Source organism: Brachionichthys hirsutus, chromosome 7, assembly GCF_040956055.1.
Source record: "Brachionichthys hirsutus isolate HB-005 chromosome 7, CSIRO-AGI_Bhir_v1, whole genome shotgun sequence".
In the NCBI taxonomy this organism is placed as follows: domain Eukaryota; kingdom Metazoa; phylum Chordata; class Actinopteri; order Lophiiformes; family Brachionichthyidae; genus Brachionichthys; species Brachionichthys hirsutus.
The window spans coordinates 3654605-3668154 of record NC_090903.1 but is presented as its reverse complement, the minus strand read 5'-3'; the positions used below and the strand labels follow the sequence as shown (position 1 = coordinate 3668154).

At 49.7% G+C, this 13550-nt stretch overlaps 3 protein-coding genes across 4 annotated transcripts; 2 read left to right on the top strand and 1 right to left on the bottom strand.

The window, feature by feature from the left end:
• Window positions 1–121: 121 nt before the first annotated feature.
• On the bottom strand, window positions 122–3385 carry dnajc12 (DnaJ (Hsp40) homolog, subfamily C, member 12). Of its 2 annotated transcripts, none has more exons than XM_068740939.1 (5): window positions 3185–3385; window positions 2768–2846; window positions 2363–2502; window positions 2148–2283; window positions 122–1143 (listed from the first exon to the last, which is right to left on the bottom strand). In XM_068740939.1, the coding sequence occupies exons 1-5, from the start codon at window positions 3260–3262 to the stop codon at window positions 1061–1063; spliced, it is 516 nt and encodes a 171-aa protein (XP_068597040.1). In that variant the 5' UTR covers window positions 3263–3385; the 3' UTR covers window positions 122–1060. The 2 variants fall into 2 exon arrangements, with proteins under 2 accessions (XP_068597040.1, XP_068597041.1); XM_068740940.1 differs by having other exon boundaries at window positions 2157–2283.
• Window positions 3386–3391: 6 nt separating this feature from the next.
• sirt1 (sirtuin 1) lies at window positions 3392–8631 on the top strand. Its single transcript, XM_068741562.1, is given in 10 exon segments — window positions 3392–3413; window positions 3896–4288; window positions 4605–4724; window positions 4792–5027; window positions 5105–5257; window positions 5331–5478; window positions 5559–5638; window positions 6527–6710; window positions 6794–7288; window positions 7387–8631. Coding segments are annotated over 10 exon segments (2157 nt in total). The 3' UTR covers window positions 7713–8631.
• A 401-nt stretch (window positions 8632–9032) lies between these two features.
• Window positions 9033–12407, top strand: cacul1 (CDK2 associated cullin domain 1). The gene is made up of 8 exons (XM_068741400.1): window positions 9033–9478; window positions 9599–9725; window positions 9877–9979; window positions 11102–11197; window positions 11298–11400; window positions 11629–11718; window positions 11788–11926; window positions 12013–12407. Exons 1-8 carry the CDS (start codon window positions 9244–9246, stop codon window positions 12050–12052), a joined length of 933 nt encoding a protein of 310 aa, XP_068597501.1. The 5' UTR covers window positions 9033–9243; the 3' UTR covers window positions 12053–12407.
• Window positions 12408–13550: the final 1143 nt, after the last annotated feature.

Sequence of the window (13550 nt, the reverse complement as noted above, 5' to 3'; positions counted from 1 at the left end):
ATCTTAAATCCTGAGATATTCCAATTAAAGTCTCTGTACTTATTATAACATCGTAAATCCAGTCCTTAAAAAACAAAACAATCAAAGTCATCTTTTACAAATGCAAACGCATCACAGCAGCAGAGTGAAGGTTTTATTTTCAGCTACAAGAGACTGGACGAAGACAGTAAATAATAATAATAAATAAATAATAGGCCTCGTGACATGTTTGTTTACAACATTACGAAGTCGACAGTAACAAAACGACAGCTCCAGAAAATCATTACCGAGCAGGCCTAAAGCAGAAACTGCGTTTACATGGACAAAATGTCTTTAATCTGATCAGAGTTCGGAGTAAAATTATGATCAGATGCACTGTGTTCATGGACCCTAAAAATATTGATCCGATTAGGACTTGCGTGTTCGCGCATCACACTTTCGATCGGAATAAAATAATTTGACATGCGCAATTTCTAACAAATATACCGGAAATAGTAGAAGAAGAAACCGTAGCGACTTCCGTTGTAAACAAAACATGGCTCCGCCCTTTTCTGCTTGAAACGTCAGCGTTTTTTCGCGTGTTTTCCCCGTTTGCGCTGTGAGTTAACTCTAATATCTCCGGTAACGTGTTTGTCTCAGATATTGACCAGTTCTGTATTTAGCTCGCTCTGCTTCAGCTAGCTTCCGGGAATAGCAGCAGCGCGTTTAGCTGACGTCACAGACATGCGCAGTAAGGACGGTTTAAACATCGGAACAAGTGTTTTCATGCGCCCTGACTGGATCATCAATCGGTATAAACCACCCCTCTCGATCGGAATAGAATCTTGATCGGGTCAGACTAATCCAATTTAGGTGTGCAAATGAAGCATTTTTATTCCGATCAGGCTTTTAATCCGATTAAATGTGTCCACGCAAACGTATTTAATGATCCCCATGCTATTAAGTTTGATTAGGATTATACCGATAATTGTGATTTCACAATTTCCAGTTCATGCAAAAGAGGACCAGCCAGACGATAATAGCAATGGAAGATGCAGCAGCCGTGTGGCGTCATGGTCAGCGCAGAGACTGTGTTCATTCATCATATTTCATAATTCCTAAACCTCTGCAGCAGCGTCGACGGCGAGTCAGCAGCCCAGCGGAAATGTGCCGGGCAGTAATCACCTAAAAATGACAATAAAAAGGCGTTTAATTTTATGTCATGTACGACGGTCTAAGCACAAACACACCTTGTTGCTAGGCAGTAAACGGAAATCACCGCCTCCCGTAGAAGGACGCCCTCCTCCACCAAGACCCCGATAAAATGTGGACTTCAAGGGGATGGATAATCAATCCACCTCCACCCAGCCTGCAGAGCCTCCCCACCAGGCTCCGCCTCCAGCCCACCACGGCCGAGTGTAACAATTCCCCTTGGCACAGTCCTGCCACTACAATGATCAGATTGACTAGTGAACAGAACCTCGGTTGGGACGCAGTCCTTTTAAATAAGACGTCCTTTTCCTCAATATTCTTAATAGGATGCTAATTCTTGATGCTAATCAGCATCATGAATACGTTGAATTCTCCAAGTACTAAATCTTCTTCTTTCTTCTTGTCCCCCCTGAGGGGTCGCCACAGCAAATCAACGTTCTCCACTTCACCCTGTCCTTTGCATCGTCCTCCCCAATACCAGCCTCTCTCATGTCCTCCCTCACTACGTCCATGTATCTTCTCCTGGGTTGTCCTCTAGTTCTGTTCCCTGGCAGGAGTCCCTGTCTCTTCTCTGGACATGTCCAATCCATCAAAGTCAGTCCTCTCTGACCTTTTCTCCAAAACGTCTAACCTTCACTGTCCCTCTTATTGTCTCTTTTCTAATCCTGTCCAACCTGGTCACTCCCAAGGAGAACCTCAGCATCTTCATCAAACACTAGAATTCTGAACCAGTGAAGAAAAAATCCCTGATTTTGCCGTTTTTATTATATTATAGTAATTATTTTATTACTTTATTACTGTCCTCGTCCTTCCAAGGGCAGGTAAGTGTGTGTGTGAGCTGATCTAAGCAGTAGCTGGGATCTGCTGAATGTTGGTCGACAAACACAGAACAGCCATGGAAAAAAAAATAATAATAATTAAGGTGCCGCCAAAATATTCCAAAATATATCTGGATGAGCAATTAGAAATGAGCTTACTTGAGGAACGCACGGCATCATGGGAAGAGATTTCTGCAGCTTCTTGCTCAGAGTGAAGGCCGGCCGTTGCAGGAGATTCCATCTTGGAGGCTTCCAGCATCGGTTCTTTCTTATTTCTCACGGCCCAATGCATCGACTACAATCAAACGGCAGAAATACTGCATTAGCAAGCGTCGACGGTTATGGACGCCAAAGTATAAAAACACTTTACACACAGTTTTTACAGAGTCCTTCAAGGCCCGCCAGTCGTGAAACGAGACACCAACTCCACTCCGTTTCCACAGGTCATAGTTGTTCCTATTCGCGTCGTTGCACAACACTTCTTTGGCTTCCTGCAACTTCTGGAAATTGGCCACTGTCAAAAAAGAAAGAAGAGATGTGCATTCACCTTTAAGCAGAAGCTGCTATGAAGTTAAGAGTCTCTAAGAGACACACGAATATCAAAGCTGAAGCCCCCCCCCCCCCACTGACCTGCGTCTGTTCCTGGACAGGCTCCTACAAGTTAAGTCAATCCTGAATTCCCCGTGTGGGATGAATAATGTAAATATCCTCCTAGCCTCCTCCTAGTCATTTCTATCCCATCTGAATAACACACAGGTGTGTGACCTCCACATGGATACCTGCTTCTGGGCTGTCCAGGTGTTTGTCTGGGTGACATGCCAGAGCTCGGATCTTGTATTCAACCAGAATCTGTTCAGTCTGGAAGGTGAAGATGAAGAAAACAGCAGCAGCTCATTTTTAAAGCGTTCATTCATTTTATGTTTCTATTCTGATTCCGGCTCCACTGCTTTGCACTGCGATATTACTATTATTTACTCTGCTGCGTGTACTACACGACCAACATAAACTATTAGTTATTAATATACTACGGCTCTGTGTACAGATCGGATCGGCACGACTCGATAGTTCGGGCGATCAACAGGTCTCTGTTGGATCGGATTAACCTCTGGAACATAATCCGACTAGCCGGCTAGCATCGTTTTACGTTCGGCTATCTTGACCGTATGTTAGGATCCGACACTGATACCAGAACTCACCGACGACAGTTCATCGCATCCTAGTAAACCGTAGTAATCCTCCACATCCTCTGCTTCGCGGTTCATCAGCGCCTCCATGACATTTATATCATTTATATTGTGTTTTATTGATGACGTAGGAGCCCGAAGATTTGCCGACCTGGACCAGCTGTTCGGTTCGGGTGTTGTTCCCGTGCTCGCCGCTGGTTTACGCTTTACTGATATTATATGAAGGCAGTGAACGTCGCCAGTGAGTGACGCGCTCCTTCCGGTTCGTGGTCAGCGCGAGACGAATGCTGCGTTCAGGGGTCAAAGGAAAAGTGCGGTTTCGACAGACGCACGAAATACAAGCAGATGTAACCTTCATTAGAAAACATAAGGAATGAGTACTTTTCATGACTGTTACATATAATTTGCATTTTGAGTGTGTCAAAATTTGTATGTAATTTGTATATAATAAAAATATCGCGTTTGTCTGCGATCTTTTTATTAACATATTAACGTTTTTAGATAATAAAATAATTAGTAATTGATTGACAGGGCTTTAAATGCTACAAGATAGCATATTATTCATAAATGTGCAGTTATGGCATCTTATTCATCTTTCCTGTTAATTATAATTATATATGGAAGCGCGGTAATATTTTGTATGACGTCATCGACGTAAAGGCCGCGTTCCGGAAGTGGCCACTGGCGTAGCGCGGAGTCACGTGCTCTATGCAAATGAGCCAGCTGTCTGAGAGGAAGGATCTGCTCGGCGGCTCTGCGGGCTGAAGATGGCGGCGGACGGAGAGCGCAGTCTCGGAATGGCGCTTTCAGGCGCCTCCGACATGGAAGAGCCTTCAGCGAAAAGGTCGAAAATCACTCTGTTGAACAACCGCGGCCTCAAAGTCACAAAAGCGGATCGATTACCGCGCGTCTCGGGAGTTACCGGGAGCCGGGAGGCGGCTGTGGATCGCTTGCAGCCAGCGGAGACGGAGGCGAAGCCGGCAGAGCAGGCCCCGGCCCCGGCCCCGGCTGCGGGAGGCGGAGACAACAATGGACTGGGAACGCTGGTCGAGCCGCGCAAACCGGCAGCGAAGCTCGGGACAGCCGAGGAGGAGGAGGAGGAGGAGGAGGAGGAAGGTATGGAAAGAGGCGGGCCTTGAACGCAGCACAGCCAGCGGGAAGCGCTTGTTTTACCGAACTTCACCGGCGAGTTTGAAACATCAGCTCTGCGCGCCAGTTCGGCAGCGTGCGCGTTAAAGAGTAGATGTGTGCGTGCGTGTGCGCGCGTGCGTGTTTTACGGAACGATAACTTTTAAACTTCATGTCGCGCTGGAACGTTAAAGAGAAGCTGGCGCGTCTTTCGGGGACGTTCCGGTAACTGCGTCCCTTCACGGCACCGAGTTTACGGTACTCATTTAAAAGCGTTTGCACCCCCCCCCCCCTCTCTGCTCAGATTGCCTCGGACATGACGGTCTCCCTTCTAACGGGCTGACTCCGGACCACATCGATGAAGAGGAAGATGACCGATCCTCACACGCAAGCTCCAGCGACTGGACCCCCCAACCGCCGATAGGTAACCGTCCGGCCTCCACTGGGCTGAAGCCCCCCCCCCACACTGACCTGCGTCTGTTCCTGGACAGGCTCCTACACCTTCGTCCAGCAGCACGTCCGGGAGACGGACCCCAGGGCCATCCTGAGGGACCTGCTGCCCGAGACGGTCCTCCCCCCGGACCTGGACGACATGACGTTGTGGCAGATCATCATCAACATCTCCGAACCGCCGAAGAGGAAGAAGCGGAAAGACGTCAACACGTTGGAGGACGTGGTCCGGCTGCTCCGCGACAGCCGGCGGATCCTGGTGCTGACGGGGGCCGGGGTAAAGGTCGCGCTCGCGTCGCCGCGCGTTTTACCCGCGCCAGGCGTTGAGCTTCCTGCGCGCTCGTTTTCCCGCAGGTGTCCGTTTCCTGTGGGATCCCGGACTTCCGCTCCCGAGACGGGATCTACGCGCGGCTGGCCGTCGATTTTCCCGATCTTCCCGACCCTCAAGCGATGTTTGACATCGAATACTTCAGACGGGACCCGAGACCCTTTTTCAAGTTCGCTAAGGTTTGTGTCGCGGCGTCTTGTCGCGTCATTTGATCGCCTTTGAAGCTGTTAACGGAGCCCCGCCCCCGTGCAGGAGATCTACCCCGGGCAGTTCCAGCCTTCGCCCTGTCATAGGTTCATTTCCATGCTGGACAAGCAGAAGAAGCTGCTGCGTAACTACACGCAAAACATCGACACGCTGGAGCAGGTGGCTGGCGTGCGGCGGGTCATCCAGTGTCACGGTAGAGCATCTGCAGGCGGGCGTATTGATTATTGATTACATTCTTCTTTCCTGGGTCGGTAATAATCGTTTTTATTCCAGGTTCGTTTGCGACGGCGTCCTGTCTCGTCTGCAAACACAAGGTGGATTGTGAGGCTGTAAGGGAAGACATCTTTAACCAGGTATTTTATTCATCGCAAACTTAAATAAACTCGGACGAAACGTAAATTAAACATAAATGATTACTTTTTAGGAGAGTCTGAAGTGAAAGCGTGCGCTGCCTGCAGACGACCGACTGGAAATCAGATCCATCCATGTGTTGGTGAACGCGTAGCTTCAATCTGACCCGGGAGAAGCTGAATAAACATTCTCTAATATTGATAATGTAATCAATCAATAATCAATAATATTGGGCTATTTAATCCGGCCCGCCGAATTTGTCCAAATGATATCCTTAAATTAAATGTTATTATAATTAAACCTCTTTCATTTTACCTTTTCCCTGTAATGCTGCCTGTAAAAGGCTAAAATCCTTTCATGTAATGGATTTTACATGTCATTTATATGAGCTCACACAAACACTCCATCCATCTGTTCCTCGCCCGGCCCCTCTGTCAAATTTTAGAAGCCATTGTGGCCCTCGAGTCAAGAAGCTTGCCCACCCCGGCACTAGAGAGTAGACCTAGTTCTAGTTCGCCCGTGACCTGCAGACGAGACTGGCTGCATGGACGGATACGGTTCCCCACGAGGATATTGTTTTGCAGCCACGCACAGACGTGTGATTTTTGATCGTGATAAATACTAGATTTTTCCAGCACAATGGAAGTTTAAACGTTTAGCTTCAAACTGGACAACTTTAGTTTTCCTCGCTGCGATTGAGACCCTCAGCAGCAGAAACGCCGTTACGGGTCCAGCAAGTGGGATTTAGTGCCCCCTAGTGGTGACGAAGCATCTTTTGCTGTACAGTAATTGTGTTGTTAGTGTTTTCCAGCGGGCCGGTGTTTCAGGCAGTCTATTCTACTCTCAGCGGTGTTTGTCTTGGATGCTAACTGTATAAATCTTCCCCGCAGGTTGTCCCTCGTTGTCCACGCTGTCCAGGTATTCCTCTGGCGATCATGAAACCGGACATCGTCTTCTTCGGGGAGAATCTTCCAGAAATGTTCCATAGAGCCATGAAGCAGGATAAAGACGAGGTGGACCTCTTGATTGTCATTGGCTCTTCGCTAAAAGTCCGACCCGTTGCCCTCATCCCAAGTACGCGTTTGTTTTTCTTCCGAAGACGTGCAGGAACCAAAACGTAACGCAAATATTCATCACAGCTCTTTGATCCCGTTCAGATTCCATTCCTCATGAAGTGCCTCAGGTGTTGATCAACAGGGAGCAGCTTCCGCACCTCAACTTTGACGTGGAGCTACTTGGAGACTGTGACGTTATTGTCAATGAGCTCTGCCATCGGCTGGGCGGGGACTTTGAGCAGCTGTGCTACGACACGGCGAGGCTCCGTGAGATCACAGAGAAGCCGCCGCGGTTAGCAGAGCGGTCGCCGAGCGAGGCCTCGCTATTGGAAGAGCGGACGCAGCACCGTGTGGACTCGGGGACAAAGTCTTCTGAGGAGACGCGCAGTCCACATGTCACAGAGACTTCTGGTAGTGAGACCGCACCTCTAGAGCCTTGTCCCGGGGAAGAGACGGCAGAGTCTTCCACGTTGCCTCCGGAGGAAGCGGCGAAAGACGAAGTCGCCGAAGAAAAGAGCCGAACGGCCAACCTCGAGTTCCGTAGAAGATGCTGGTTGAGCGGAATCAGCCGGAGCCCAGTCAGCAAACGCCTCGACGGTGAGCTTCAGGCCGCGGCTGATGAGGCGGCGCTGGTGGGTTAGCAGCAGCAGAATCGACGGTCGTTTTCCTTGACGTTCTTCGTTGTTTCCCCGCAGCAGCGCAGTACCTGTTTCAAGCACCGAATCACTACGTCTTCCACGGAGCGGAGGTTTACTCGGACTCCGAGGACGACCTGTCGAGCTCCTGCGGCAGCGGCAGCGGCAGCGGCAGCGACAGCGACAGCGGCGAGTCCGAGTGCAGTGCGGAGGGGACGGAGGGGACGGAGGCAGACAGCGAGCCAGAGGACGCCGGCGCGCTAGCAGCAGCAGACGAGGACGCACGCCTGGGAGGCGAAACGCAGCACGCCTTCACCGGCGAGAACGCATCGAGCGCACATGCAGACGGCACGTCTGAGGAGACTCGGAACACCACACACCTTTAAACGGAGAGCGCCGTCTGTTGTATAAATACACAAATGTGTTTATTCTATTTTTGACTCCATTATCTTTCATTAAGGTGAAACTGATTGATGCTTTTGTTTGATAACACAGCTTCTTCTTCTTTTTATGTCTCTGTCTCAGAGCTGCGTACTACTTCCTGGGTAGAACACGGCAGGTTTTTTTTTTTAATTTCTTTCCACGTGCTCGTCTCATTTTTGCATTGACGTTGTTAGAAATGTAGCCTAAAGCTCTCGTCTACTGGGACGCAGCACAAACGCGACACTCGATGCGTTTCGTTGGATGGAGAAACTTGCTGCCTGCTCCGAGAATCAGACATGCAGTACATGTTCATATGCTTGTAAGACGTTCAGCTCTGTCCTCCCGTGAGGGAAAGCGTTGGAACTCGTGAACGGTCCTCTTTCAGTTTGAAGCCAAAGAAAACTTTGTCGGCGCGTTTCTCCTTTGTCATTAATCTTTGTATGTTTAACCCTTGAAAACCTGTAACTGTTGACAAGGTGAGCCTTCTGACGTCTGGCAGCTACTTCTGGGGTCGAGCCTTTTATTTTTATATTGTCGTAACTCAAATAGGAAAAAGGTTGTTTTTGCCTGTACACATTTATGTCATGTCAATCTGTAGGAATATATTCCTTGAGTTCACTTGAAAATTGCACTTTCCCCATCCTATAAGCATTTTTTATTTTATTTTTTTATTGCTCGTATCACTTTTCTGAGTATATATATAAAGTTAAAACGGTTCCATGTGTTCCAGAATACAGATGAAGTGAGACGAAAGGACCGATCATGTCCGTACCAACGTGTTTAGCGTACAGGTTCCAAGGCGGTGTTTACAGTTCGAGGAAATGTGTTGTTGTTTTTTTACGTCTGTATAATTGTTTTTTGTTTTCGTAGTAAAAAAGAAAAATGAGCAATGCTGACGACTCTTCTTGCTGCTATCATCCCTCCTTTTGAGCCAGATTAAGGAGGATTATGGAATTGAATTCAAATATCACCACCGTTTATCATTTGGATCTCCAACTTTTATTTATTTCGTTTCTATGTTCAGAACTTTGCATTCTGCTAACCTTCACAGTTTGTAGGGCTGCGCGTCAACTTTCTTTATTTTCACATACATTTATGTTCCTTTAACAATATTTTAAAATAGGAAGCAATTAGATTTTATGTCATTATCTTAGATACCGGAAGTAAATCTAAAGCAGTATCCGGAGTGACGTCATGGCTGTTGTCCTCCGCTGCGCATGCGCGTGTGTGGACTTCGTTAGCCACAAGGCTAGTCAGTCAGAGACAGTCTGTGGTTCCTGTAGGAACCTTTATAGGCTGAATTAGGTTTAAATAATTTCAAACGAGGCGTAGTTTGTTTTGATTTTTTTGTAAAACCGTTCGGAACTACATTTCCCTGTATTATTTCGACCCGACACGTCGTAAAAACGCGATGAGGCTACAGAAGACGCTTCGCTGCTTCTTCCTCGGTCCCTGAGCGGTGAAAATGTTCCGCGGTGACGCGAAGCTGTGAGAATGGAGGACATGGAGGACGACCACAACCACAACCACCGTGCTAGCAGCAGCGGCAGCCGGGTGTCGGTCCAGCCGGGCGTCCGGCACGGCAAAGTGCGGTCCGGAACCTCCGGGGGGTCAAAGTTCATGGACTCGGATTCGGGTAGTGAAAGCAGCGACGTCAGCGAGAGCGACTGTTCCGCTCCGGCGGCCGCGGGGGAGGAAAGGTTCCCTCTGGAGTCCACGTCAAAGTTCCGTGAGTTCCGTTAGAGCGGAAACCGGGCCCGCCGCCGTGTCTTTGTGTGTCTTTGATGAACCCGGTGCCGCCTGCTTGATGTTCTGACATGATGGTTTTATTGGGGGGGGGGGGACTCAGTTCAGAATGCCATGGCTGAAGAAGACTACCGGAAGAACCACTGGCCGAACCTGGAGAAGGCGATCGACCGTCTGCTGATCCAGAACCCCACGGACCACGTCTCTCTCTCCTACGCGCAGATATACAGGTGAGATGGGGGGGGTCTACAGTGCAGGTGTGTGTGTGTGTGGGGGGGGGGGGGGGGTTCTACAGTGTTTGTCGGTGTCCCTGAGGAATCTCGGGCTGAGGGTTGTGTATCGATCGTTGTCTAATCCTGTGTTGTTGTTGTTTTTCTGCAGCTACGTCTATAAGTGCGTCTGCCAGCAGCACTCTGAGCTGCTCTACAACGACCTGACGTCCAAAATAACAAGTCACCTGCAGCAGATCTCCCTCCGTCTACAAGTGAGCGGCGCCGCGCGCGAAGACCGCTGACGGCTGAGGCGGTCACGCTAACGGCTGTGACGGCTGAGGCTTTCACGCTAACGGCTGAGGCTTTCACGCTAACGGCTGTGATGGCTGAGGCGGTCATGCTAACGGCTGAGGCGGTCACGCTAACGGCTGTGATGGCTGAGGCGGTCACGCTAACGGCTGTGATGGCTGAGGCTGTCACGCTAACGGCTGAGGCTATCACGCTAACGGCTGTGATGGCTGAGGCGGTCACGCTAACGGCTGTGATGGCTGAGGCTGTCACGCTAACGGCTGAGGCGGTCACGCTAACGGCTGTGATGGCTGAGGCTGTCACGCTAACGGCTGAGGCTATCACGCTAACGGCTGTGATGGCTGAGGCTGTCACGCTAACGGCTGTGATGGCTGAGGCGGTCACGCTAACGGCTGTGACGGCTGAGGCTTTCACGCTAACGGCTGAGGCTATCACGCTAACGGCTGTGATGGCTGAGGCGGTCATGCTAACGGCTGAGGCGGTCACGCTAACGGCTGTGATGGCTGAGGCTGTCACGCTAACGGCTGAGGCTGTCACGCTAACGGCTGTGATGGCTGAGGCTGTCACGCTAACGGCTGTGATGGCTGAGGCGGTCATGCTAACGGCTGAGGCGGTCACGCTAACGGCTGTGACGGCTGAGGCTTTCACGCTAACGGCTGAGGCTATCACGCTAACGGCTGTGATGGCTGAGGCGGTCATGCTAACGGCTGAGGCGGTCACGCTAACGGCTGTGACGGCTGAGGCTTTCACGCTAACGGCTGAGGCTATCACGCTAACGGCTGTGACGGCTGAGGCTTTCACGCTAACGGCTGAGGCTATCACGCTAACGGCTGTGATGGCTGAGGCGGTCATGCTAACGGCTGAGGCGGTCACGCTAACGGCTGTGACGGCTGAGGCTTTCACGCTAACGGCTGAGGCTGTCACGCTAACGGCTGAGGCGGTCACGCTAACGGCTGTGACGGCTGAGGCTTTCACGCTAACGGCTGAGGCTTTCACGCTAACGGCTGAGGCTATCACGCTAACGGCTGAGGCTGTCACGCTAACGGCTGAGGCTATCACGCTAACGGCTGTGCTCTTTCTTCCAGGACAGCTCGCCTGAGAGCATCGTCGAACACTTCAACGCTGCGCTGACACAATACACGTCGTCCCTTCAGTGTATCGTTCCCGTGTTCATGTACTTGGTACGCACTTGCGTTCTGGACGTTGCAGTTAAATCTGCCGCTCGTCTTCGGTTTCTGCTCTCAAATGTGTTTTTTTTTTTTTTTTCTTTCCGTTTTCCAGAATAAATTCTACATCGAGTCTAAATTGAACCGAGACCTGCAAGAGGATCTGATGGAGTTGTTCGCTGATCAGGTCGCTGAAAAGCACGTGAACACATTGATGAGTGAGTGCGTCCGAAGCCCCCCCCCCCCCCCCCCGATGGTTGGAAGGGCATTTGTTCTGCGCCCCTCCTCTGATGTGTGACGTTGAAATGATGCCGTTCAGGGCACATTTCTGTGTCCTGGAAGGCACAGCATGTTTTTACGTTCTGCAGTCGTACCTACAGAAGAGTTCATTCAATGCTAATACAAATGGCGTGTGTGTGTGTGTGTGTGTGCGCGTGCGTGCACAGCTCTTCTTATTGAGGCTCATACCATGCCCTTCCAAGTGCGACCGTCGACAATGGCCAGCGTGGTGAAAGGCCTCTACAGCCTCCGAGCAGGTAAAGCTCACCTCGTTTCCTCTCCGCCGGGTTCAGAATATTCATTTGTGTTTCATATTCTCTCGTCAGAGTGGGCCCGGTTGGCTCCGGCTCTCTTTTCGGCGTTTATACCCCAACTCAACCCCCCGGCCCTGGAGGCCCTGCTGCCCGACTACGCCGCTCGTGACCAGAAGCTGCAGATGGAGCTCTCCATGAACGGCTTTCCAAGGTCAGACTCCCAAGGTCGTCGCAAGGCCGGGTGGAAACGCCTCAATTTGCACTCGCCTGAAAGAAAATGTTTGTTTTCTTTCCTAGAGGGGACCAGTCTCGCAAACGTGCGAGCGACGACTCCTGATGACGGCGGCAGGCGTCTGCAGACCCGTCTCGGAACGAGGTTCACGCCGCTTCGGTACGACGGCGACCTCGAAGGTCACAAAACTGAAAAGCAAGGAGAGCCTGGTGTTTGGGCGTCGTCTCGCTGCGGTAGATAAAGACTTCCTCTGACCGGGACGCGCCGGGCGTCCGTATGTCCGGGGTCCCGCTGCGTTTGCCGAGGTGGGGGCTTCTTCACGCTCCGTCGCCCGTTCTTCTGAACGCCCAGATGGGCTGAGGAGGAGTTATTTTCTGAACTTTAAAACGGAAGTGGCTCTTTTTTGGTCTTAAACTGCCCTGACAAGACTTCCTGTTGCTGCTAATAATACTGTCCATGTGATCTGACGCCCCCCCCCCCCCCATTCATTCAGCACGCCGGTGCACCGACGAACGTCTTCAGATTGACTTGTTTGTGTCGGTAAACCAGATTGTATTTTTCCGAAATGCCAAAGACGATACGCAGCGCTTGTCGTTTTTTTCTTTCTTCATGGATATATGGAGCGTTGGCGTTGCCACGGTAACACGGCAAAAGAGCCGTCGAGTCATCTACAACTGGGGATCCTCTGTAGTTTGCGTCTTCTTCCAGTATATTTGTGGCTCCTTCCACAATCCCTAAAAAAACATGTTTACTGAAGTATTCCGCGCGGCTCGTTAGCCTTTAATGTCGGATGAGCTAGTCCGTGTACGACTGTTTAGTTTAGACAAACACACAATAGTCTTTGACCTTTCTGTTAAAGAACATTTTTGTATCGTAGCTTCAGGTTTATTTTTTTGACGACCTAACCTTCCCTAAAGTGTACGTAAATACAAGCTAATGCATTTTGGGTTTGAGGAAATGTTATGCGAGTGTCTCGGCGCACGTTTACATCCACGGTGTGATCACGGGGGAGGGGGGGGTGGGGGGTGCGCTGACGTTTGTCACAGATGCACTTGCTGAATGAGCCATTTGAATAAAGATTTCTGATGCAAGCGTTTTAAGTGTAAACAAATGTTTACCGCCTGCGGGTCCTGGAAATGTTTCTCAGTCTCTTTTAAATCAACTCATTCCAATATTTGTGAGTCACATGTGTTTGTTCAATATTTAAGAATTTAAATCTTATCACTTGCTCAAGCGATAAGATTGCTTTCAACTGAACAAAGGAGGAAAAACGTTCTTTTCAGGTGTCGCATGTGCACTTTGCTCATTTCCAGAGCAAACGAGAGGGAGAGATTCTGAATAAAATTCAGTTTCACAAATACGTACGTACCCCCCAGTGTCAATCTGGAAATCCAGTTTTACCGCTTAAATGAGAGAACGGTCTGTTCACCTGCGATCATTTTAATGTCCAGCGCAGACCTAGCTTCACATTAATACATGATCCTAATTGTGGGGGACCAAAACTAACACAATTAAAATACATATCAATGGGGGAACAAAATATATACATATCTAAATAAAATAACAGTTAATATAATGCAAAAATATAAAAAAAAATTCAAAG